This window comes from Sorex fumeus, unplaced genomic scaffold (assembly GCF_029834395.1).
Source record: "Sorex fumeus unplaced genomic scaffold, SorFum_2.1 ptg000002l, whole genome shotgun sequence".
NCBI lineage: Eukaryota > Metazoa > Chordata > Mammalia > Eulipotyphla > Soricidae > Sorex > Sorex fumeus.
In genome coordinates this window covers 30,947,803-30,975,575 of record NW_026606059.1, presented here as the reverse complement: position 1 = coordinate 30,975,575, position 27,773 = coordinate 30,947,803, and the positions used below count along the sequence as shown (strand labels likewise).

Below are 27,773 nucleotides of genomic sequence, written 5' to 3'. Positions count from 1 at the left end.
CTTCTGCCCTGTCTTACCTCTGTCACCTGGCCTTATTTGCCTTGTAATTTAAAATTGAAACTTGGGAAACTGGTTCTGAAATAATGTTACTCTACAGTGACAGAACAAAACTGTCCTAAATCCCTGTCATAGCAGTTTCATGGTTCTGTCAGCAGTCATAGAGCTAAGACAACTTTTTAGCTTGCAAGTAGGGTCAAGAATGACCACAGTCCTAGTTATTTGTAAATTTTATTTCCCTATATAGAATTTCTTTAATTCATGTTCCCTGCCTCCCTGTGGATTTCTTATTTATTTTCATTCTGCTTAGATAACAATCTTACATCACACACTTAAGTTGTTAAATCATTGTAAATTCATTAAATTTTATTTTGATTTATCATCATAAAACATCTGTTCTTATCATTCATTGTCATCTGTTCTGGAGACTGTTCCTGTGTGCTTAAAACTGTATATATTTTGTTGATGTTGCTAAGAGTTATACATTTTGATTGTTTTTGTTAATTGTGTTATGCTTTTGCAGTTTTTCCTCTTGATGTCTGTCAGTTATTAAGGGAAGAGAGTGAACTCCTTTTTTTTTCTTTTTGGGTCATACTTGGTGATGCACAGGGGTTACTCCTGGCTCTGCACTCAGAAATTACCTCTGGCGGTGCTCAGGGGACCATATGGGATGCTGGGAATCGAACCTGGGTTGGCCGCGTGTAAGGCAAACACCCTATCCTCTGTGCTATTGCTCCAGCCCAGAGAGTGAACTCTTCAGTGTAATTGTGTAAAGCTGTATTCCAGTGGTTTTCAAGCTTTCTTACAACTGCAGGCAGATTTAATATATGGATGGTGGTTGAAAACCACTACTCTGTTTTAGTTCTCTCAGTTTTTCATTTTTTTGTCTTTTGGAACAATGTTCTTACATGTTTCTGCACTAAAAATCATATTTAATTTATTGTAAACTGAACATTTAAAGTACTGTACTACATAGAAAGCATCATGCTAAGCAAAATGAGTCAGAGAGGGACAGCATTGAAAGATTGCATTCATCTGGGGAACATAAAGTAACAAAATAGGAGACTGACACCCAAGAATAGCCGAGATAAATGCCAGGAGGTTTACTCCATGGCTTGGAGGTCAGCCACACACTCTAGGGGTAAAGGCAGCTCAGATAGCGAAGGGAGGACCAAATAAAGGGTATGGGGAAGATCCGCCCAGGATGGGAGATGCATGCTGAAAGTAGACTATACACGGAACATGATTACCACTCAATGCCTCTTTCGCAAACCACAGCACCCAAAAGAAGAGAGAGAACAAAAGGGAGTGCCCTGCCACAGAGGCAGGGTAGGATGGGGGGAATGGGAGATGGGAGGGATACTAGGATTAGTGGTGGTGGAGAATGGGCACTGGTGGAGGGATGGGTACTTGATCATTGTATAACTGAAACCCAAGCACAAAAATTTGTAAGTCTACAACTGTACCTCATGGTGTTTCACTAATAAAAATTAAAAAATAAAGTACTGTGTTTCAGCATCTCTAAATTTAATAATTTTGCTTCCTAGTTTTATTACTGTTGTGTTTCATATACTTTTACTAGCTTTTCTAGACTAAGTCTCAGTACATGTGTCTTTTTATATGCACTTATGGATTTTCTAAAAATTTATCTTTATTTTTAGAGAGGACCCCTATGGCTGCTGACTTAGTGATCAGTTAGTGATTAAGTGATTGATCAAATATCATTATCCATCTTGTCTATGTTTGAGCATGGGTGAGGGAAACAAGAGCACGCAAATCAGATTTGAATTTTCTTCCCAATATTACCCTCTCAGGTCATCATTTTATCTGCAGAATCCAACCCTTCCCCTAGCAGTATTGTTATCCCAGCCTTATAGAGTTGTGGATTTTTTTATTTTCTTATTAGTTACACAGATTCTATTGACAACACTTCTGCGTAAGGGGTTTTTGTACTCAGCAATTCTGTCTGGTAAAAGACTTTTTGGACCATTCTACAGTGATGGGGCCACTGTGGAGTGAGACAAGGCAGGATAAAGAAGAACTGGGGATGAGAGGTAGAATAGGAAAAATCCAGGCAAATATGTCGCAGTTACTTACTGTTTTTATCTGAAATACAACAAAATTCATTTAAATAAATCCCTCAATTTATAATTTCATTTCAGTTGATTTTCAAGGCCCTGAATTTTATTTAACAAATCTGACCGGTTTTATAAGTTCTTTATGAAAGCTCTTATCTCTGCATTGACCAAAAGGTTTCATACTACTAAAGTTTTATGATATTGTTATAAAGTGTTAGGGCTTTTCTGTTTTATTAAATGCATTCTGCTCTCAGCAGAGGCGACTCAAGGTTCACCTTGGTGTAGTTTGTCAACTGAATTATGTGAGGCCACATTAAAAAAGTCGTAAGTTAGGAATGCTAGTCTTTTTGTTTGTAGTACTATTATTCTTTTGGAAGCCATGCACTCAGCCCATGAGCTCTCTCCCTGGTCTCAAGAATAATTTTCTTTTGATGATCTTTCCCCATAATCTGGCTCTGAATTGGACTTTTTGTTGTTGTTGTTGTTGTTGTTGTTGTTGTTGTTGTTGTTGTTTGTTTGTCTTTTTAACTATCCCTGACTGTCTTTAGGGTTTCTCTTGGCTGGAGATGGAACGGGGTGAGCTATGTAGAAGGCAAGCTCACTACTTACTCTATTTTTGTAACCTGATTGTAACAGGGCATCATGCTCTTTTTCTGTATTTTTAATTTGCCTTCTAATGTGAAGCCATGGTTTTGATTTGGCAGATTTAGGTACACAAGTTAGAACTAAAGCTGCTTTGCTCAAGAGAGAGGAAGGTTGTTCAGCAACAGTAACTCTTCCTTTTTTCCTACTTCTGCTCCATGGATGACCTGTTCTTAAATCAGGCACCATATATTTTTTAAATGGTGGAAGAAGGTGCTAAATTATCAGTTTGATATTCAAGGTGTCTTTGACTAGATTAGCACTGCACTGTAGCACTTTCCTCCTACTGTTCATCGATTTGCTCGAGTGGGCCCAGTAACGTCTCCATTGTGAGACTTGTTGTTACTGTTTTTGGCATAACAAATATGTCATGGGCAGCTTGCCAGGCTTTGCCGTGTGAGCGGGATACTCTCAGTGGCTTGCCAGGCTCTTTGAGAGGGGCGGAGAAATCGAAATTGGGTCGTTGGCGTGTAAGGCAGTTGCCCTACTCGCTGTTCTATTGCTCCAGCCCTTCACTAGATTAAAAACATTTTTTTTTGAGTGTCTGCGTGTGGGGGTCACAGTCAACGAAGCTTAGAGGTTACCTGGCTCTGTGCTCAGGATTCCCTTCTGGCAGTACTCTGGGCACCAAATGGGATGCCAGGAATTGGACCCTGGTCACTGCATGCAAGGCATATTCTCTGTCTACTGTAATATCACTCCAGCCCAAGACGTTTATTATACATTTATTCTCTACTATTTTGGTAGACACTACAGAAACTTTTTCACTAGTTTTAATTTTGTGGAATTCATGAACTTCCCAAGCTCAGAGACACAGGGGTCCCTCTAGCCAGTTTTATGTAATGGCTTGAGGACACAGCATGGTTAAAGGCTTGAGGATGCAGGGATTACTCCAGCTACCCAGGTCTACACTGGGAGTCTCTTGGACTGGGGACTGAGTCAGGGTTAGCTGCCTGGAAATCAATGTGTCTTAACCCCGATATTACCTCACCGAACCCATCAGTTTCTCTCTCTCTCTCCCTCTCTCTCTCCCCCCCCCTCTGTGTGTGTGTGTGTGTGTGTGTGTGTGTGTGTGTGTGTGTGTGTGTGTTTGTGCTTGCTTAAACTACAAAACACAGCCTAGCTTCATCATCAGAATTGGTTTTCTGTCAGTCATCACATTTTGGTTAATGGAAGCTGCTGATTCTTTGATTTCTACATTCCTCTTTCCTTTCTGGAAATCATATCCTTGAGAGTGGCTAACCTATGTCATTGGTAAAAGCTTGTTATTTTGGAGAGAGGAAAACTAGAATCCTGAAATCAATCCAAGATATATCACTAATCTGTGGGAGAAGATGGGTTAGAATTTAGCTGTTCTCTGTGTCTTGTCTTCTATAATACAATACTGCCTCCCTTTGTATGCAGACTCTATATGTATATCTGCACGTCTGTCATTATTATCTGTTTTTATTATCCATTAATTCATCCATCCATCCATCAATCTATCCATCCACTCTTTTGTTCCTAAAAGTATGTCTGTCATTTTCTCTGGAGAGCACATTTATATTAATTTTTAAGTAATAGATTGAATTTTTTTGTTTCTTTAGCTCATGTAAAAATAAGGCATTTCTTCTTTTCCTACAAATTGTTTTTCTAAGAGAAGAAAATTTTTTTCACAGTATTTTAGCATAAAATTTTATGATAATTCACAGCATCATATTTTTAAAATTTTAATTAAGTATGTTTATTTCCATTTCAGAACTGTATGCTTCTTGGAGGACGGAAGAACACAGATGTTCCCCTGGAAGGATATTTAGTAACACCTATACAAAGAATATGCAAGTACCCTCTCCTTCTGAAGGTACTCTTCGTGTTTATTGTATTGTAGCATTTTCCTAGTTCCAACATTTACTATAGGTATTTAATTTGTTTTCTTTATATAGTACAACATTCTAAAAAAAAGCTAGATTATGGTCACTGGGAAAATATGGCTAGTTTTGCACACTTTTATATATCTGGTAGGAAAAAAATCTCTTTTGGGCAAGAGATCTTTAAAGCTCTTTGTAGAAAATATGCTTGTTTTATTTCATTTACAAATTTTCAAATAGATCTCATTTAGTACATTTGGTTTGTGTATGTAATACATTATTTATAGGTTTCTTTACCTTAAGTAAACTGATTGTTTGACTCTTTTTATTTTGCCCCCCCCCATATTGTTGGCTGCATAATAGTAATATAGTTAAGGCAAAAGTTAAATAATTTCAGAGACTGGATTTAAAGTCTTTATTACAGGGGAATGGTATGAATCACATAGGACAATAACCGTTAGACAGTGAAATGACAGTGTTACATAAACACTGTCAGTAGAAAATTGCTCCTTTAATGGTTGTAGTTTCATTGCTTCATTACAGTTTCATTGCTTCATTACAGTGGCCAAAATCTTTATTATGAAAAGCATGTATTAACTTCTGCCTTAACTGCAAAGGATTTCTAAGTAGATTAGAATAGCAATTATTGAAACCATGATTTTGGAACTATATAACCATCAGTTTTTTAGTGTTGGCTAAGCATATAAGCTCTGAATTCAAATTATGAGTATTATTGCCATCTGTTTGTGAGTTTCGTAATCTTATCACTTAAAAACTTGTGTTTTCATATATGAAATGGGAATGATTATAATGATGGAATTATAGCACAGCCCTATAAAATTATATGTGCATGTATATATACACATATACAAAATGACATTATAATTGAATTACTTATACAAACAACTTTGGATAGTATATCTTCAGAAATATTGGCTATTTTTTACTAGTATATTTCATGATGCTGTATTTATAGTATTAATTACTACTTGTCTCTAGTTTTAAAAATACATAGAAATACTATGGACATGTTAACTGATGTTGTTATTGATTTATTTCTTTAGGAAATTTAAGTATATATTTGAATTAAAGCTACAACTAATTTGCATAAATTTGGTTTCTGTGTAAAATTTCTCCTTATTAAAATGCAAGTTAAAGTTGCTTGATAAGCCTTAACAAACAAGGAGAGAAGATAGTACTATTTTCTCTATTTCTGTAGTGCGCAAGGATACTGCACAAATGCGACTCCTGTTTTCCCCGGCATCTTTTCAATCTCTACATTGATGGCTCAGAATTGCTCAGAATTGTAATCATCTCTGCAGCTATTCCTGGTTCTAATTTTTTAGCGGGGAGCGGTTAATTTGGACTATATCCAGTCATTTTCAGGGTTTAACTCTTGGCTCTTTGCTCAGGGATCACTTCTGGTGGTGCTGCAGGGGCCATAGGCAGTGCTGGAGATTGAACTAATGTCGGATACATGCCAACCTTAAACTCTATTCTGTCTCTCCACCCATGATTCCGATATTCCGATGTTGCAATCCCAGGGACATGTTTGTCCTAAGAGTCAGAGGAAATAGTGATATTCAGAATCATGGCCGTGGATCTAAACCCCTCATTTATGACTAGGGTTGGTCTCATGTATCTGAGCTGACCTTGTAAAAGAGAGAATTGTGTGTATATATTATTGCTTAGGAATAACCCATAGATATAAATAATTAACAAATAATTTATAGCGGGCTCTAAGCAGTGGAGAGATCTTATCTAGTACCTCTTATGGGGGAAAGATTATTTTTTAAAGAAAATGGGGATGGAAAAAAGGGTATGGGCACTTGCCTTGCAGGTGGCCAACCCAGGTTTGATCCCTGGAACTCTGTACATTTTTCTGAGTCTCTTCAGGAGTGATTTCTAAGCTCAGAGCCAGGAGTAAACCTTGAGCACCAACAGGTATGGCTCAAAATGATCCAGATTCAAGTTTCAATTTATCTAGTAGCCTTTGGACACAATTAAATAGGGTCTCATAATATGGCCTGCAGGTTGACTTTACTACTTCACATAATTTACAAATTGTTTCTGGATCCTATTTACCTTTTTATGGATTTGTGATCCAGCTTAGCCCTCCCCCCAACACACATACTTTTTTTTAAATTGAATCACCGTTGAGATAGAGCATTACAAAACTGTTCATGATTGAGTTTCAGTCATACTGTGTTCCAACACCCATCCCTCCACCAGTGTAATTTCCCATCACCGGTGTCTCCAGTTCCCCCCAACATTCACCAGCCCAGCATACTTCTATGGCAGGCACCTCTCTTCCCTTTAAATCTTGTCTTGGGAGTGTGTAATATGTATTCATTTGGTGCTCACGTTGCTGAATAGAGTGCAGCATATTGAATGGCAGCGTCCAAGTTTATGGCAGAATTTTCAGAAAAAGCAGAATTCAAAGACAGTTAACCCCATTGCATGTTAAGAATTGAGACAATTCTTTTAAGACTTGCCTGAGGATTTTCATAATTGTGTTGGTTACACGATGATGGCAACTGTAGTAAGGAAACAAATGACTAATTAAAAAGCAATGTGGTCACAACTGTCTAGACAGTGGGTGAAAATGTTTAATTTTGTGCTTCTAAAGAACTAACAAGATCTTTAATATATTTGAACGATTAAAGATTACTCTAGGTCTGATCATCTGAATAGAACAATATATGAAATAACTGAAAATCCCAAACAAAGTCTTGCCACAAAGAAAGCTATTGGGATCTGTGTGATAGTTCACTAGTCATGGAATAAATTCAAGTTCTTCACAAAACTGTAGATTGTTCCTTTAATGACTGATGCAGAATTTATAAATTATATATTTTTCTAACATTGAAGATATTAAAAAAATTTGCTTTACTTGCACATTGATAGTTTCCCAAGCATTAAAATTGGCTTTAAATTTATTTGAATTCATAGAAATATTTACTTTAAGTTTTTTTATTCTGCTAAATTTTAGGAAAATAAAGTTAGCATGTAAAGATAGATTACTGATGAAGCAAAACTTGTAGTTAAAAAAACTTAGGTGCTGCATTTGGGAAATTTGACAATTTGAAGGAAGGAATCGAGTTCAGTTTATAATGAGATATTTTAATGGACTAAAGTGCCTGCTTTGTGTGCAGAAGCTCTGGATCTGATTCCTAGCACCATATGGGTTCCCCTGAATTGCTAGGAGTGACCCTCAAGCACTGAGCCAGAAATAGCCCTCAGCAATGCTGGGTGTGGTTCCCAAATCTACACACACACACACACACACACACAGACACTTCAAATTTTTGTGGGAAAAACTAAAGTAACTGCAAAATGTGTATGGGGTAATGCTGTTTGATTCAGCCTTTGTTTTTTCTTTTAATCTTAGTGTAGTTTGTGATATCACTTCTGAAACTGGCTCTCACGATCTTTGCAGTTTTCATTTCCTGGTCTGTCTGAACCTGCTGTACCAGAAATCTGAAGATCAAAGGGTGATTTGTTTATTTGTGTATAAACAGGAGTTGCTGAAGCGGACTCCAAGGAAACACAGTGACTATGCAGCGGTGATGGAAGCCCTCCAAGCCATGAAAGCTGTCTGCTCCAACATCAATGAGGCCAAGAGACAGATGGAGAAGCTGGAAGTTTTAGAGGAATGGCAGTCTCACATTGAAGGCTGGGAGGTACAGGCCCTGCATTCAGCAACCAAGCTTAAAACAGTTTTGTGATACCTTATGCCATGTGTAGAAGCATTGATATTGGGTAGATATGTAAACAGCCGCTTCCTAGAGAGTGATGCCAACTGATCACCATTTTTAAAAACTATCAATATTATTTTAAAATATCTTCAGTGACCAGGGAGAATGCTCAAGGGTTTTGTGGATATGCTTGGGAGGCCTGGGTTTAATCCTAGCTACTCCACAGTCTGAGTCTGAGTTTTTCAGTAATACCGTAGGCTCCTACACTGGGTGTAGCCTCTGAGCACTCCTAACTATGTCCAAAAGCATATCAAGAAAGCAAACAAAGTAACTCCTAAGTGGAAGTTAATTGAATTGACCTCATCCCCATAGGTTTGTGAGAGAGAATCAGTTGATACTAGGTCAAGGTGCAAACTTTTGTACTTCGGTCTTTGTGCATCACAATGAACCTTTAACCTGGCTTTGTTCAGTAGCTATAGAGCTGGGATCTTATGTCAGTATAGAAGGACCTCATTGTGGATTATGGCACTGTTATTCTCATATTCTCTATAGTGTGTGTCTCATGATAAGCTGCATTTTAGGTCTATTTAATCTCATTAAATTTGCGTTTCTCCATTTGTAAGATGAGGGAGCTAGTTATGAAATGGTTTTTGAAGGTCCATTAAAGATGAAAAATTTTATAGCTTCACGGATTTATAGGATTCATTAGAAATATTTTTTAAATGGCAAGCAAATATTCAGATTCTCTAATGTCTTTGAAGTGGACACAGCTGAATCCCAGTTATTTGGTTATATTATTTAGTACTTTCCAAAGAATAAATTAAAATTCTTTCAGTTGCCTTAACTTGACCATGAGATTGTTATTGGGAAAGATTTTTTTTTTTTTTGGTGGCAGGGTGATATAAGTGAGCAATTTAGAAAGTACTTTTAAAGTTTCAAGAATATTTAAAATGTTTCAAGTCAAATGTTATATCACACAAATCCAGGTGGATTGCTTTTATCATTAGGACTTTATAACTGATTAATATGTCTATATTTAAAATGATGGTTTCCATTTCAGTCTAAAATTTTAGCTATTCAGCTTTGCAAAGAAACCTCACACATTGACCTCAGGGAATTTTCCTATTTATTTGGTCTTCTCTGCGCATCCCTTCAGACGCTGAGTGGGGTCTGACTTAACTTCCTCTTCTTCTGTATTCTTCCATTTCAAGTGTCCAGAGTGACCTCCCATTGCAGCATGAATGCTACTCATTTCAATCAGCTAAAATAGTTGTGTATTTTACAGTTGATTCATGATTATAATTCCTTTTCTGGGGAATAGTTGCCCTGCTGAGATAAGAAAAATGAACTGAAAGTTGCTTTTGCTTTTCTTTTTTTGTTGCCACTCAGAGGGTGGAAGAAAAACTGAGCTTGTTTTAAATTTCAGGATTTGTCAGTGTCATCTGCCAGGCCTTTTACCAAAACAAAAACTTTATAGATTCTTCTCAACACTCTAGGGAATTGCTCATAATTTTTGCTTCCTCCTCGTATGTGTACCAAAATTTTAATCTGCTGAGGAATAACAGATTTTTTAAGCAATAGACATTTCTTGCATAATATACCCCAGTACTCAAAATTAGAATGTCTGTGGGCCATATTCACTTGTGGGAAGCCCATAATTACCTTCTATAATGTAGATTGTGACCCCCCCTCCAGATGGGGTTGCAGAATTGACTATTCAGATAATGAAATATTTGTGAGTAGTCAAAAATTTCTGAGTGAGCAGGTGAAAAAGTAATTAAAAATTAAATGCATAGGGAAACGGAGGTGTTTCCATTTCCACTTGCCCATGTTGCAGTGCCCCTGGTGCAAAGGGATCACTGGTGGAAGCAGTTTAAACTAGCTCAAGCCTTGGTCCATGCACAGCACTTGGAGGGCAGGAGAGAAATGCAGCATTGAGATGGAGGAAAATGGCTGGAGGATGTTAGCTATGACTTCTGGCACAGAGGAGTGGAAAGGTAAATGGAAACAAGTGAGCAGGGTTTGAAAGGGATGTAAGATTCAGCCATTCAGTGATTAGGAAGTTTGGGGGTCTTTGAGAGAATGAAGCTTGGAAACTGGGCCCAACTTGTTGGTTGGCAACATCAGAAGAACCATATTCCTTATATCAACTGACAACCTCTGAGAGAAGGAAAAAGTTGTGATAGCCCTCAGGCCTGGGGCCCTTTTTAAAGTTTAGGAAGACCTGAGAGTTTGATGGGATTCATAAGATAGAAGGACAAAGGGACCCAGAGTTAACACACGATGGTTTCCGGCTTGGCTGAGAGTGGGGATGGCTAACTCTCTTGAATTGCTAACAGGAATTATTGCTATGGCTACTGAAAGTTTTGTGTCTGTTTAGATTGGCTATCAGGAAGTTAGGACAAGGCCAAGGACAGATGTCAGATAGTCTGACAGTTTTAGAATGTAGAGTTCCTTAAAGAGTTTTTGAGGTTAGGAGCTTTGAACTAATGACAGGAAATAGTTCCCTTCCTCACCCCATCCACAAGTTCCTTCGAACCTTTAAGGGCCATCTTAAGGATTACATTCTTGCTTTAATAAATACAATTTTCTTGAAAGAAATATGAATCTAATGCATTGTGAGTTTGTATTATATATAATTGAAATGACTTATTAACTCAAGTAAAGTATCTCAGTTATCCAGGGTCTTACTTTCCTATTAATTAAATGAAAAATTTTTAATAGTAAAACCTGGTAACTTGCCTGTCTCATTATTTTGTGGTTCCAAATTATCTTTGTGTTCCTTTATGTTGAATTTTGGCAAACAAGTAACGGAAATTCATCCCTCCTAAATTTTAAGATATAGAGAAAAAATATGGTTTTTGAGCAGGTTTGATTTCTAACCTAAATTCTTATTCTTAGGTTTGGGATAATACCTTCAACTTTTCTATATGCATTGTGAACCCTAACTGGGAGCAAATAAAATAAATAAAAGTGATTTTAGTATTGTGACATGTTATACAAATGGGAGAGAATATTTAAATCTTATCTTTGACTCACAGTTGGATATTCCTTTTGATACATTCATTTCTTTCATTTTGTATATCTACATCTGCTTAAGACATTTCAGTATTTAAGGTTATATGATTTCAAAGAATAGAAACTAAAAATAGATTAATTTTAAAGATACTGGGTATTTTACAGAATAAGTCAAGAAACTGCAGAGGCAAACTTCAGAAGGGTATCAGGCAGCTAAGCCTGGTTGACAATCTCCTGAGTGGCTTAGGTGCAATCAATGGATGGGCTCTAATATTTTTTTCATCCTTATATTATTTAATTAAAGGTTCAAGATAAAAATTCCAGATTCTGCTAATCTTGCTGGTGTAAATTTGCCTAGAGGAGGGTAGAGGTCCTTGTGTGCCAATGATTTGGTTTGCTTTTGAGAAAATGGAGATTCACATTGTACTTGGATCTATCTCAACACCTGTTTGCTGACCTAATTAAAATTCCCATCATGCAGGTTTAAAATAACAGGTAGCAGATATAGATTTTAAAACAGACAGTAATTCTCAAGCTCTATCTGATAGTATTATACTCAGTAAGATGCAGTGATTTCTTCAAGTTATTTTTCTTGCCTTCCCTTTAAAGTAAGTTGATTATAGAAATTAGGTTTTTTGTGATTGCCATCACAGAAAGTAGTGCATGTAGCTTAGTTGTTCAATTTTTAAGTCCTGCCTTTTATCAGTATAATTTATTGTATCTCAGTCATATACCTTACTCAGCACTCAGATTATTCCATCAGATGTTCTCCTAAAGGTAATTGTAAGGCAGTGATCCATGAGCCTTGGAAAGGTAGGTTATTAACTGTTTAATCAGAGTCTCACACTAACTTCCTAGCACAATTACTAGCTTCAGTTTTAGTCTGTCTTTTGGTTGATGGATTGTATTGTAATGACAGTTGTAACCTTTGTAGTTATACTGAATATACTGATAAGGAATTATCAATAAACCTGCCATTTAGCAATTCATCTTATCTTCTTGATAAGTATACTTAGAAATAATTTCTTAAATCTGGAAAAAATCACAGTGAGGGGTTGAAAAGGGAATATTAATCATATAAAGGAAAAATAAGACTCAGGGGAAATACTATGAAAGTTAAAAAGAAAAAGTACATTCTTGATTAGTTTTATTGTATGGAGAAATAGAATGGTATCAGATCATTTTACATTCACTGCTTTTTAACTTTGCAATCTTTTTGCTGCTTCTATTTGATTAAGATTGTGCCTCGCAATGTATTGATAGGCTCTCTTGTTATTTCATGATCCTGAGGTTTATAGGGATGCTGATAAAAACTTTTCTTTTTGTTATCTCTACTGATTTGGTAGATACAAATTTGCCTACTACCTGAGATAGAGTTGTTTGATGGATAAACTTTATTATTTTAGGACAAGTGGTTTTTGAATGATGCTCATTGAAACAGAATGCACTTAAAAAGGGGTCTGAAATTTTCATAAGTGCGTGAGAGAGAAAGTTTGGTTGGACTTAGTAAATTGAACCTTCATATTGCTAGTTTATTTTATCTAATACATTAATCAAATTTAGGTTATAATTTCAGTGTTTTTTAACCAGAAAAGAGTGAAACAGGGACTAGGGATGTTCCTCAGTTGTAAAGTTCACATGCATTGCATATGTGAGTCCCGGGGTTTAATTCCCAGTGCCTACGGGTGAGGGAGATCCCTGGACTGAGTGGTTTGTGGGGTATAGTGGTAGTGGTGGGTACTAATTCATGACAGAATATATAATCAAACATAGTAGTAGTGTGAATTTTTGTGATTGAATTTTATAGTATTTTAAAGATATTTTTAAAGTATATTCAAAGGCATCTTTTTTTCCCAAGAGATTCCTTTGATATTGAGAGCAATCTTTTATGAAATGCCTATGTACTTTTCAGTTTTCCTTTTTTCTCTGTGACTGGAAGAGCTCTGTTAGATCTTCCTTTATCAAGGCACTGTCCATATATGAGGAAAGGGATTTCAAGGCCTCCTGTTCTCTTTCATATTTTTCAAGATAGTAAATTTTGTCTGCACTCGTTTTGTGTTTTTCTGATATGAAAATTTAATGCTTAACTGATAAAATAAATGAGACAGGCTTCAGTGTTATATAGGGAGAACTGATAACGAGGCCGGATAATTAGTGAAATTTCATGTTAAATGATTCAGCTTCCTCAGAGCAGCAAAGAAGCAGTAATGGATCACTCTGTAACTCCTATAATAAGAAGAGTACTCCTTAACATAAAAAACGGTGAACTCTTTAAAATGGTCCTGTTTTGGCTAAAGGTATTAGATTATTGAGAGAAGGGGATGTATCCACTTGTCACAATTCTTCATCAGCCACAATTAAATGATTGAAGAAACCCTCTCAATTAGGAAAGGAAATAGGAAATAAGCACATTGGTTCTGAAGGTGTTTCTGACTTTGGGCTTTGGCTATAACCTGAAAGAATATTTTGGTATATAAATTTCCTTGTAAGAAAGCCCTCATGCTTCCTTATTAAATTCTCTAGATGTGCTTTGGAATTTAATCATTCCTATGTATGCCGACCACATAATTAGCAGTTGATAATAGTTCTCATCTTATTTTCAAACATTCATATATTGCACAGATTTGATTATGAACTGTTATTTTTATATTCAACTTTGTAATATGAGGCGCATGCAGCAAGAAGAGGAGCTAATGACGAGGAACACTGCCCACACTTGAAGGCACAGTTGACTTTATTTACACGGATTGTTGTTCTGTTTTGTTTTGGGTAGAAGGATCACTGGACCTCACTTGCAGTGCTCAGTGACTTTCCTGGTTCTGTATTCTAGGTGACTCTGGCCCCTTACATGGGTGATAAGCCCCAGAGATTTGGGACTGGGGTTGGTGGGATATAAGGCAAATACCCTTAAATTATCTCTCTGGCCCTCAAATTGATAATGTAACTCTATTGCATTGATGAAGAAAAAAAACTACCAGAGAATGATTAAAATATGAAAGTATAAAATGGATAGATGCACCGTTATCTGATACGTATTATTATTAAGTCATACAACCACACATTATTATTAAGTCATGTCACCACACATTTATATATTATAAATTTATACAATTGAGGGCTCACATTGCCTTTAATCTATACAATCACATATACGTAATTTATATATACTCTTTCTTCCACTACCCTATGTGTTTCTTGGGACCAGGATCAGATTTTAATCTCTGGGTTCCCTGCCTCCATCATGGTCAGAGTGTTTTATAGACTGAGCTAAATAGTAAGTAAATACAACTATAATTACCTTCTGGTTATGTATAAATTACCAGTGGTTTTTCACTTGAAAAATACTTTGGCTCTTTTGAATAATGGCAGTAGGTCTTTTTAGGGAGGGAATTTTGGGTTTTAGGGTAACCCCCAGAAGTGCTTGGTGGTTCTCTTGGATCATACTGTGTTTGTTCCTCTTCTTCTGATTAATCTCACTCAAGTGATACTCTCCAGACTCCTCCATGCAGCAGAAAATTTCATTATTTTTTCTTATAGCATAGTCATATTCCATTGGTTTTGGAAACCAGTAAATACAATGGGTCTCATTCCCCTGACCCTGAAAGAGCCACCAATATGGCAGTGTTAAGAAGGATGAAGAAGGAGAGGCTGATAAAATTGCAAGGCCAAACTAGGCTGCCCAAACGAAGAAGGATAAAAATGACTGTCTCTACTTTCAATGCACATACACTGGCATCAAATGCATCCATCAAGACCTGATGGTGCAAGTGCGAAAGATCAAGTATATCATTGGTCTGACCGAGACAAGAAGGCATCAATCACATCATGCCATTTTCAAAACTGGAGATGAACTGTTCCTTGGAACATGCAACAAAAGAGTGTCAGTGCTGTCAGTGTCCTTGTCAACATGAACTTGGTCATGAGCATTGATTCATTCGAATGCCTAACAACCTGAATTGGAGGATTACACTTGAATAGATATGGCTCACTGCCAGCAGTTTCTATCTTTGTTGTCTATGCACCAACATTCAATTATGATGAAGGAGAAATTGAGAAGTTCTACATGGAGCTGGAAAAGTTCTATAAAGAAGACCACACCTTCTAAAGATCATTGTCGGTGATTTTAATGCCAAGATAGAGAAGAACTCCATATCGGAATCCATGGCTTAGAATGGAATGAATAGGGTGAGAGACTATCTGATTGATCTTGTCGACCAAGACCATCCATGGTAACTCATAGTTCCAGAAGGCCGAATCTAAACATTGGACATGGGAGTCTCCTAGTGGACAGTTCCACAACAGAATTGACCACATCATATTCAGTCGAAGGTTTTGCCTGACCGATGTCGCTGTTGTCCCAAAATTCCAAACGGGATTGGACCACCGTCTCCTTCATGCAAAATTCTACTTCACAGAGCAGGGAGAAAGGGCTGCAGAGTTTAAGAAGAAAAATCCCAGAATGACCACCAACTGGGAGCTCTTTGGCACTATTGTGGCAACATGGGTAAATGCCATCATTGACAACATTGATGAGGAATACGATCAACTGGTTCAGTACCTCCGTGATTGTGTGAGGAACGTCGAGAGAGAGATAGCCACAAAAAAGATGCCTGTCTTTGAAAACTCTTGAGCTCATTTGCCAGCGTGGCTTGGTGCAAGCCTCAGGCAACCACAAGCGAACTTCTGAGCTCACAAAGTAGTTCAGAGGAGCGATCAAGGAAGACCCCAAATAGAGAAGAGCTGCCGTGCTGGCAGATGTGGCAGAAGTAGGGAAAAGTATTCGCAATGCCCGCCTTCCCTTTGCCAACTACAAGACCAAGATGATTGCCCTCCGATGCCCAGAGGTTCTATCACATCTTCCATAAGGGCAATGGAGAAAATTATCCATGACTTCTACTCGGATCTCTTTGAGAGCCACGTCCACCTGCCCACATAACAAATTCCGCAGAATGGATATGTCGTTCCCAACGTTCTCCCTTCTGAAATCTGGCATGCCTTTTTGTCGGTAAAGAAGCGAACCGCATCTGGCCCAGACAAAGTCAGACCCGAACACCTGAAGAACCTGCCATCAGTACTCATCAATACACTGGCTTGGCTCCTCACACACTACCTGTCTGAATGCAAGGTTCCATCCCAATGGAAAACCAGCAGGACTGTACTACTGTAGAAGAAGGGAGACATCCACGACATTGGCAACTATCACCCCATCTGCCTGTTGTCTGTCATCTACAAGTTGTTCACTTGAGTCATCCCGAATAGGATTGTCAGAACACTAGATGAAGGACAACCATGCGAGCAAGCCAATTTCCAAAAAGGATTCAGCACCATCGACCATATCCACATGAAAACTAAGCTCATTGAGGTTTCTTGGGAGCTCAAGATGCTACTCTGTCTAACTTTCCTTGATTTAAAGAAAGCCTCTGATTCTGTTGAGACTGAAGCAGTCATCGAAGCCCTAGCCAAACAGGCATTCAGACTCAATACATCAGGATCCTCCGTGAGCTGTATTACGGATTCACTATCACGATCTCACCATTCTACAAAGAAGTGATCATCAATGTCAAGAGAGGGGTTCAGCAGGGTGATACCATTTCACTGAAACTCTTCAGTTCCACCCTCGAGAACGTCATGCGACGACTTGAATGGGAAGGAATGCGAGTGAAGATAGATGTTCGGCAATTACACCACCTCTGCTTCGCTGATGACATCATTCTTATAACACCAAACATCAGCCCAGTGGCACAAATGCTGACCGACTTTGACCGTGAGTGTGGAAAGGTCAGACTACAGCTGATTCTCACAAAGACAATGTTTATGAGAAACAGTATTGTTCCTGATGTTCCATTCACTCTCAATGGAACAACCATCTCCAAATGCAATAGTTATGTGTACCTAGGTCGAGAAGTAAACATGTCGAATGACCTGGCACCTGAGTTGTGCAGAAGGAAGAGAGTGGCTTGGAATGCCTTCAAGAGCATAAACAATAGCTAAGAGGACAAAGAACCTCTGGCTCTGGGCACATCTCTTTGATTCCACTGTTTTTCCTGCATTAACTTATGCCTCAGAGACCTGGGCCCTACGAAAACAGGATGAGAATGCTATTCGAGTCTTTAAAAGAGGAATCAAAAGAGCTATGCTTGGAGTATCACGCTTCAATCAAATGAGAAAAAGAATCCGGAGTTACAACCCCTGTCGACGGTCAAGAATCAGGGATGCTGTCTCATTTGCCAAGCCGTCAAAAATCAGATGGGCTGGACACGTAATGAGATTTGAAGATGACCACTTGACTAAAGTCATTTCCAACTGTATTCCTTGGGATGTCAAAAGATGGTGTGACCTCCCACCTTCGACATGGTCAGACTTCTTCGTCAAGACCCTGAACAATTGGTTTGAAGCTCTTCCTGTTCCTAGAATGAGCAGATGCCATTGGGATACGCTAACACATGACAGGGACGGATGGAGACATTACTGGCGCTTGCTCCAGCAATTTGAAGAGTAACAGGATGTCAAGTGATCAAGTGACATTCCATTGTGTAAAAGTACCATAGTTTCTTTATCCAGTCAACTGTTCTTGGACACGTGGATTGTTTCCAACTTTTGATTCTTGTGAAGAGGATTGCGAATGTCTTTTCTGAATAGATTATTATTTGGGGGGGGGTTAGAGGTCAAGAAGTGGAATATGGGAGCTTGAGTCCTAGTTTTTTGAGGAATATTCATTTGTTTTCCAAAAAGACTGGATCAATTGACATTCCCACCAGCAGCTAATGAGTGTTACTTCCTGCCCCCCCTCCACAGCCATGCCAACACTTGGTTCTTTGTGGTGTGTGAAAGTAGTAAAAATTTTACTGTGAAAGTTTCACTGATGTGAGATGGCATCTCATTGTTTTGATTTGCGTTTCCCTGATGAAAACTTTTGCAGACATTTTCTTTTCATATGCCTCTGTTTGTCTTATTTAAGGAAGTTTCTGTTTATTTCCACTGCTCCTCCACCCCCACCTCCCTTACCCACCATGCTTGGATGCGGTTGGTTTTTGTATTTTTTTTCTTGTAATGTTCTACCAGTGCTTTATATATTTTGAATATTAACCCATTATCCCATAAGTGGTGTGCAAATGTTCTCACCCAATCTGATTGGGGTTTCTTTTCATTCTGGTCCTCATTTCTTTTGCAGTACAGAATCTCCTTAGATTCTTTGATGTATTCCTATTTGTTTATTTTTGCTTCTGTTTGCTTTGCCATCAAATATTGGTTTTTGACACTGACATATTTTACTACATTGTTAAAGTAGTTTATTTTCATTGAAAACATTTTGTCATGGTTATAGGGTTTTTCATAGTCCATATATCTAATGCCTCTGATACCTATCTGGTGAACTGTAAAGGAGTCTACAAATCTGATTTAATTATATAGGCATTTTGCCTAAACTTTATAAATAAATATGCCAGATATATGGGGATATATACTGGGATAAAGTGTTTAAAATGTTGTATGGTATAGTGTAGAAATATTAAAAACACAACTTTAGTAATCATTTTGATATGTATGCTCATTATAAAATATTCAGGTAATATATATGCCCCAAATATATACTTATATTTTAAAATTAGCATTGCTTTTTAAAACTGAAGAGAAAATACAAGCTAGGTTATATAATATTTTGTAGATGTACATGCATACTAGGTACTGATAAGAAACACTGTAGGTACAACTCTGTAGAACAGGTGACAAATATCCCTCTGACTTGGGTACTGGGCACTGGGCAGGAAGGATCAGGACTACTTCAGGCTCACACCTATGCCCAGCTTAGGTGTGAGTTATCCATATCTACTGGATTGCTGGCCGATACTCTTGTGTACCCAGACCCAGGCATCAAACTTCCAAAGCAATGGTGCTTTAAGTGTGGCTGAACAACTCTTGAATAGTTCAGTATCCACTGGAATGACCTGCTACTCCCCCAGATTTACTGTACTGAAGTGTCTATGGCTAGTACGTTCAGGGAATCTGGAAGTTTCAGCAGCTATCAGTTGAGTCTTTCAAATTCTAAAAATGAGAACCTCTTTGCTCTCTTGCAATGAGCTGCCAGTATAATTTTCTTGTTTTCGTACTTTAAATTTTCTAACTTGTATAATATTCTCATTTTGATAGGTTTTAGTGTTCATGGCCCTTAACTAGAAGTCTGTTGATCATAGCTAAACTGTATTTTATTTGTTTCTTCTAAATTCTATAGCATTTTACTCCTAATTTAGCAATTCTATAGCTAAACTGTATTTTATTTGTTTCTTCTAAATTCTATTGCATTTTACTCCTAATTTCAGAAATGATTTCCGCATTTTTAGGTAAATGACAAAATAATTCACATAATTTTCAGAACATTATAGACTATCTTTTTTGGGGGCACACACAGTGATGCTCAGGGCTTACTCCTAGCTCTGTGTCAGGGGTCACTCCTGCATCAGGGGACCATATGTGGTTCCAAAGGTCAAACCTGGGTCAGCCATGTGCAAGACAAGCACCTACCCACTGCAGTCTCTCCAGGTCAAAATTAACTTATTTAACAGATAAAGCCACATGTAGCTTTTCCCCACTCCAGAAAAAAGTATATTTTCATCATGTGAGTGGGGGAAAATGGATTGCAGCATAATTTGAAGCCGTTTGTTGTTCACTTGTAGGTAGGATATATTTGAAATGAGATACATGTTTTGGCTACATGGGAGATTGCGCCAACACTTGAACAGTTTTTATTTTAGTGTTTGTAATATTTAATATATCTGTGCCTATATTTTTTAATGACAAATTTGTACATTTTTGTTTTATTTGGGGGGGCACACTGCAATACTAAAGGCTTACTGTTGGCTCTTCACTCAGGAATTACTTCTGTTACTTCTCAGGAGACCATATGGGAAGCCAGGGATTTAATAGCCCCCCAGATTTATACTTTTATTGGGACACAGCATTCATTTTAAGTGTGTATATAATAATTCTTTGGGAATTATTTAATTATTCATTGAAGCTATTTTATGTGCTAATTCTGATTGCTATGATAGAAGATGATAAAGTTGACACTGTACTTAAATCTGCTGACCTAAAATATTAAAGGCTAATTGCCTCATTGATAGGATTATCTTGGTAGGATTTAGTAAGATATAATCTAAATAATGTTCCATGTATATTGTAAGATATACATCTATGTATAACCATGAATTCTGGAACCCATTGATTGTTAGACTTGGTATTATTAGCCATCAACATTTTACTGTTAGGTAGTTTAAAAGATACTTTGAGTTTTGATTGGGAATTGGGAAGTAATTGGTACTTGTGACAATTTCTTAAATAAACTGTATCTCTATGTGTATAAGATGTTTGAGAGTTTGCTATGTATCAATTGTGGTTGAATGATTAGTAAAGTCAAACTTTTAAAGTATAAGAAGAAAGAGTCTAGGCACTTAGTTAACTGTAGGCTCACTGTGAATCATTTGTAAGATGGGGTTACTATATGATAGTAAATTCTATGTGAACTAATATACATAGTGGTAAAGTACAATCTTATTCTATTATTATTTTGTCAGTTCACATTTGAAAGACTGAGATCACTTTTGAAGGTTTATTTATATGTGAGACTAACAAATTGGAGGTCAGAGATTTGCCAAGATCTAAGATTCTGAAATAAGCTATTTATGATGGAAGTTCAAAAGCAGTGGGAGGTATATAACAGAAGGAAGAAAGGAAGCTTTCTAGCTTTAGTCATATATTGGTAGTTTCTCTTGTTTAGAAGAGGGCATCTTTGCATACGAGGTCATATAGCACTGCACTGTAGCACTATCCCCCCCTTGTTCATCGATTTGCTTGAGTGGGCACCAGAAAACGTCTCCATTGTGAGACTTCTTGTTACTGTTTTTGGCGTATTGAATACATCACAGGTAGCTTGCCAGGCTTTGCTGTGAGGACGGGATAGTCTTGGTCGCTTGCCGGGCTCTCCGAGATGGGCAGAGGAATTGAATCCTGTTCGGCTGTGTGCAAGGCAAACACCCTACCCGCTGTGCTATCGCTCCAGCCCAGGAGGACATGTAGAGTCAGTAAAATAAAGGCAAATTATTCAATGTCAATAAAAATCTTTTGGGTGTCTAAATAAAGAAATGGACAATCCTGTGGATATCCTACAGACATGCCCAGTGTTTCCTATTGGCCATATCATCCCTCTACCTTGGGGGGAGTGCTTGGGTAACCCAGTGTTCCTAGCCTCAGTGGAAACTGAGGGAGCTTTCTGTTTGTGTAAAGAAGGTAGATTACTTGGAATTGAAACACACACACACACACATATAAAATAGAGGAATGATAGATGATAGGTCAAATAAATTTGGAGAACTCTGAATGTGTCTGGGTTTATTTAGTTTCTAGTTTTGGGGCCACATTCTGTTTAGGGTTCTCTTCTAAGTCTCCTGCATGCAGACCCTGTGTTATAAGTCTTTTGAGCTCTCCAGCCCTATCTCCAACTTTGAATAAATAGGATGAATTGTTCAGTAGAAGGTTTTCTCCTCTCTCCCTCATGCTCTCCTCTGTCTTTCTCTCCCCCTTTTATCTCTTCTTTCCCCCTCCTCTTCATTTTAGGAGTGTAGTTTTCCATGGATATGCTTCCCTAAAACTCTTTTGCATCTTAGGAAAGAAAGAAAGAATAAAGGAATAAAGGGATGTATTAATATTATGAATTGGTTTGGATCGTCTTAATAGAACACAAACTGTTTTTCATATATGTATATGTGGAGATATGTATAAAAATATATAAAGGGAGGCATGGAATCTCTTAGCTATAGTTGTGTCTGCTGAGACAGAAGAGGAAGATATAGACCAGAAGGTGACCCACATTCTGTGTACAAATATTTTAGGACTTCACCTTTATCCTTCCAGATATTGAACCTAAAGAAACATCTTTAAGGTCTAAAAGCAATTGCACACACATTTCTGTTCAGTAATTTGGCATGTTCTCCATTTTTCCTTTCGTAGGGGTCCAACATCACTGACACATGTACTGAAATGCTAATGTGTGGCGTTCTGTTGAAAATTTCTTCTGGGAACATTCAAGAACGGGTGTTTTTTCTTTTTGATAATCTTTTGGTGTATTGCAAAAGAAAACACAGGTAAGATGGTAAACAAGTAATAATTAAAAACTGTTTATCAGCCTCACAGATTAAGCTTTTCCTCTGTGCTCCCCAGGAATTTATGATTTTATTAAATTTCCATATATTCTCAATCTGGATTACTTATGCCTTTGCAAATGGGGAACAGGTTAGGATTATAGCATAAAAAAATAAAATAATTTATTTCATTTTGGCTGTGCCAGGGATTCAACTCATGTCCCTTATATGTAAGATAGTCATATACGAAAGACAGGCATTTACCACTGAGTCCTATGCTCCACTAGTTTATTTGTTTATTTAAAAACCAGTATGTTAGTCACCTTTCATAAAACAACCAGTGCTATTTGTTTCTTATTGTTGTTTTGTTTTTCTGAGTTTTGTGAACACATGGCTGTGCTCAGGGCATAGTTTGGACTCTGATCTCATGGACTAGTCCTGGAGGGACATGGGATGTGGTGCTGGGGATTAAATCTCTGTCAGCTACAGGCAAGGCAAGCACCCTATCTGCTTTACATCTTTCTGGTAACACAGTTAGTGTTAATTTGCATAAGAGGACTCAGTGAAAAAAAATACTGAGTCTCACATGTAGTCTAGTTGATGAAATCATTATTCTTATTTTAATGAGTTGCCTCATTTATTGTTTATTGCTTCATTATGTACCGAAGCAAATTATATTGCTTCAACACGACTTTGAATTAAGTTTAGTAACTAAGTTTTTGTGCTCTCATTCCTTTGTAAGACGGTTGAAGAATAGCAAGGCGTCCACAGATGGACATCGGTACCTTTTTCGTGGCCGGATCAATACAGAGGTAATGGAAGTAGAGAATGTGGATGATGGCACAGGTGAGTGAGTAATTTATTTAAGATAGAGTGCCAATAGTAAACCCTCTCAAATAGTAAATAATCTCAAAATATATCTATCCTTTAAAGAATTAAATTATCTGTAATGCATTCGAGTTTAGTAATACTTTGGTGGGTAGAGTAGTGAAAGACCAGAGGTGAAATAAGAGGAATGAGGGATAATGTCCAAGTGGGAAATTATATTTGGCAAAACATGCTAGCTTTAAAACAGAAATAAAAAGAAATAGCTGAGCAGGAGTTTTATGGAACACTCATAGTTCCCTGTATAGAGTGTGAGTGCAGAAAATGTTCTTTTTTGGGGGGTGGGTGGGTGGGTGGGTACCCCCTCCTGTGCTTACTGCTTACTCCTGGCTCTGTACTCAGAGATCATGATTGGCAGGCTTGGGGACACCATATTTGGGCTCTAGGGAACAAATCTGGGTCAGCCATATGCAAGGCTATCTCTCTAGCCCCAAGTACATACAATATTTAATGAGCAAATTAATGTTCTTTGAGTCATACTATAAATCCTCAGTTAACGTCTTGATTGGCTCTTAAAAGCTGAAACTTTAAGTAAAATTACATATAGTAAAACCAGTTTTCCTATAGGTTAATTGATATAAATAAAAGTTCAATTCCAGGAGTAATCCCTGGGCCCCCCGTAGTCGCTCCTAAAACAAAGAACAATACAGAACAACAACAACAAAAAACTTCTAAGTTAAGAAGCATAGAACGTCTCATATTAAATAATTATTATTCACTTATTTATTCGATCATTTCTTACCCTCCAGTGCCTGTTCAAATTTATGTAGCTGGAGCCTATTAAGGCAGCTTACAGTGCAAGTTCTAAACCACGCACTGGATTCCAAGGCACATGCACACACGTACACATACATAGCATATAATTACTCAAAGGAACAGTGAAAACACACCATTTACCTAATGTTCACATTTTTCGGAAGGAATTTAGAGCACCAGAGAAAATCCACGTGGGCATGGGTAGAATGCAAAAACTTAAGAGGGCCTAGGCAGGACCTAATTTTATTTTTCTTATTAACATTTTAAGGAAATAATAGTGAATGATGAATGCCATTGTAGGATCTGCTTTGCTATCTTTTATAAGTATCTATGTGATACATTGTTCTTAGAGTCATTCTGGTATATAGCAAGCTCTTGATTTGTTTTGGTGTACTACTGCTATTAATATGAACGTTATTTGTAGTAGAAGGTTGTGGATGGAGAGCTGGTTTGGGTCATTTAAAGTGCCAGGTTTCAGTATTTTTCTACTCAAGATATAGTACATTTTGTCCTGTATATTTGAAGGTATGACTATTTGCAAGTAAATTTATGAAATCCTGATTTAACACATACATTTAGGAGCGTGAAAAAATAAATGTACCTACTTTAAAAAGAGAAGCTCTTCTTCAGCTAGCAGCCTAAGGTAGTCTCAAAATGGTTCACTCTTCACTTGACCCAGAAAACCCACTGAAATCATGAAAATAGATTGAAATCTTCATGTTCACTTTGAGAACACTCGGGAAACTGACCTGGCCATCAAGGATGTGCTTATCAGAAAAACCACCATCCCTCGGCACTACATTGATGTGTTGGTAGGTGTTACCCCGGCAGGCAGTGGGGCTAGCCACTGGGCCCGTGGTCCAAAAAGAGTACTGAAGTTTTCTGGACATGCTTACAAATGCAGAGAGTGATGGTAAGCTGAAGGTTTACATGTAGATTTTCTGATCTCGTTACACAAAGATCCCCAAGCTACTCTGCAGACCTTGCAGAGTTCATGTTCCTTTGCCTAGCCAAATTCTCCCCGGCACACTGAGACTGTCCTTACTGAGAACAGATTTTCCCTAAACCAGAATGGGAGGGTACACAGGACAAAAAGACATGACAGAAGAATCAGAAGCAAAATTTTTTGGCCCAGGGATTAGCTAAGTATAGAAAAAATAAAAATATCGATTTTTTAAAGTGAGATTAATACTTACAAATCAAATCTATTTTTTCTTATCTTTTAATCACAAATGAAAAATTGTGCTTCTAAAAGAAAAAATAAAATGAACTATGTTGATGATTTCTCAGTGACATCTGTTTGCTTGTAGAAAAATGTCTTTAAAATATTCACTTTAACCTTGTATTTAGTGGCACAAATGAGCTATCCTAGACCTCTGTTGCTATCTTTGTGTTGCAAAAGGTGTAAAAATGTTCAGATTTCTCAGGAGCAAACATGTTCAGATATGGAACTTTGTACTTTTTTCCTCAATCTTAATCTTTATGTTGCAACAAATTTCTGGTACTTTAGTAATGACCCACGTAGGATAGTAAGGGGAAAAATGTGAAGCGAATAAACTGATGCTCACTTTGGGACCTGTGTCATTTTATGGAAATATCCCTCATTGGCTTATGGTGGGCTAGAGGATGTGCTAATCACAGCACACTCAGATGCCCGGTATGTGTACAACTGCTCATAGCTTAAATCACTTTGTACACTGCAGACTAGAATACAATTGCAAGTACTTCCGTACTAACATATGGGAAATGGTAAGTTATCTTTCCTAGGCAGAGACATACACATTCTTTTTCATAATGGACAATAAATCATTTTAATACTTTCTAAGGAGATTGGTGACATTTGACAATATTTAAACATCTAAAATGGAAGAACTATCTCGCTTCGGTAGCCTGAGTGCTCAAATGCCAATGCTGTGCTTCAGTCGGTAGATAGTGAGATGCTCAGACAAACTTAATGAGACCTCCAGCACTTCCTTTCTGGCTGTGTTAATCCGGTTTGCAACCTCGCCTCTGTTCCCCAGTCTTTGTTTCATTCCTGTCTGAGTCTTGCTTCCTTTTCTCCAGATTGTGTGACTGTCACCTTGCATGCTATCTGCACTGGTTCTTTAAGTAAATTTTGAGCATTATTACTTTGTTTGTGATGGGATATGGGCATAAAATTTCATCTTCAGCATATACATGTAGGATAATAAGACTTTAGTGAGTGTGGTGGAGCTTATTAGCAAATAGTCTTTGGATTTAATCTCGTGAAAAACTTCTGTTAATCCAGTTAAGATGCCAACCTTCAGGACCTGAGTGATCATTCAGTGGGTAGGGCACTTGCCATGCACAAGACCAACCAAGGTTCTATCTCCTGACATCCTGTATGGTCCCCCAAGCCTCTGCCAGGAGTTTTCCCTGAGCAAGGCTTATTTGTGGATTTATTACCTGGCAGGGAATCCACTGTGGAAATAAGGGCTTGCTCTTGAATATAGTTAGAACATTTTAAGATATTGAGCTATGTAGTTGTAATAAATCAGTAGTTTGGTGGTACCTCTGGCATGAGTTTCCAAAGCTAATTTCCCGTTGAAATACAGTGGAGAAATTCACTGGACTTTGTGTTTTGCAATTAAGACAGTTTCTCCCTTACCTGAACATAAACTGCACTGTATTTGAATTGGCTGCAAATAGTTGCTTCAGGATTGCTTACTTGGATACCTTCCTTTATCTTCTTTTAATGAAAATTTGACTTCTCATGAAAAAGATTCTTGATTTTTGATTTTTATTTTAGAGTTTTGGCAGGCTTGTACATCCTTTTCTAGGATTAAAAATTCAAAACAATATATTTTGAAGATGGGTAAATCTTAAAGACTAATATGCCCGTTAATATTTCCTATGCTGGGGCTAGAGAGATAGTACAGTGAGTAGGCACTTGCCTTGCATGTGGCTGACCTGGATTTGATTCCAGATATCCCATGAGATGCCCCAAACACCACCAGGATTGATTCCTGAGTGCAGAGAAAGGAATAATAGGAATAATTCTAAACATCGTCAGGTGTGTTCCCAAACACAGCACAACAAATCAACAACAGAAAAGATTTCATAAGTGAAAATGAAACTGGGAGTAAGAACTTAATTTATTCAGTTTACTACACTATTTAATAAATAGTTATAACTTGAGTTACGTTTATTAAGTCCTCATGCCTTGACAAGTGCAGAGCAGAAGTTCCATGTGGGTTTTGAATATATAGGGACTGACTTTATGGCTTCAGTGTGTGGAGATTAATTTTGGTTGATTATTTCTTCTTTTTATTTTATTATTTGATTGAATCACCGTGAAATATAGTTACAAAGCTTTCATGATTGAGTTTCAGTCATACAAGATCGAACACCTATCCTTCCACCAGTGTGTATTTTCCACCACCAATGTCCCCAGTATTGCTCCCACCGCCCACCCAAACCCCCTACCTCTATGGCAGACAATCTCCTTCTTACTCTTTCTACTCTTGGACATTCTGGTTTGCAATACAGATATTGAGAGACCTAATTATTCCTTCTGCCAAATTCGATATGCCAAATTCGATATGCCAAAACCAGTAACTACAACTGGTCTCATTCACCTGACCCTGAAGGCTTCCCCGACATGGCAGCACTGAGAAGGATGAGAAAGGAGAGGCCGACAAAATCTCAAGGCCGACCTAGGCTGCCACAACGAAGGAAGACAAAAATGATCGTCTGTACTTT

General features: G+C 37.6%; 1 protein-coding gene across 1 annotated transcript in view; it reads left to right on the top strand.

Annotated features, from left to right (window-relative positions):
- PREX2 (phosphatidylinositol-3,4,5-trisphosphate dependent Rac exchange factor 2) overlaps positions 1 to 27,773 on the top strand; it is a 297,562-nt gene that overhangs the window by 83,948 nt on the left and 185,841 nt on the right. Inside the window, exons 5-8 of the mRNA XM_056130599.1 lie at positions 4,456 to 4,557; positions 8,086 to 8,247; positions 22,279 to 22,412; positions 23,152 to 23,255. Coding sequence (XP_055986574.1) covers positions 4,456 to 4,557; positions 8,086 to 8,247; positions 22,279 to 22,412; positions 23,152 to 23,255 — 502 coding nt within the window. The remainder of the gene's footprint in view (positions 1 to 4,455; positions 4,558 to 8,085; positions 8,248 to 22,278; positions 22,413 to 23,151; positions 23,256 to 27,773) is intronic.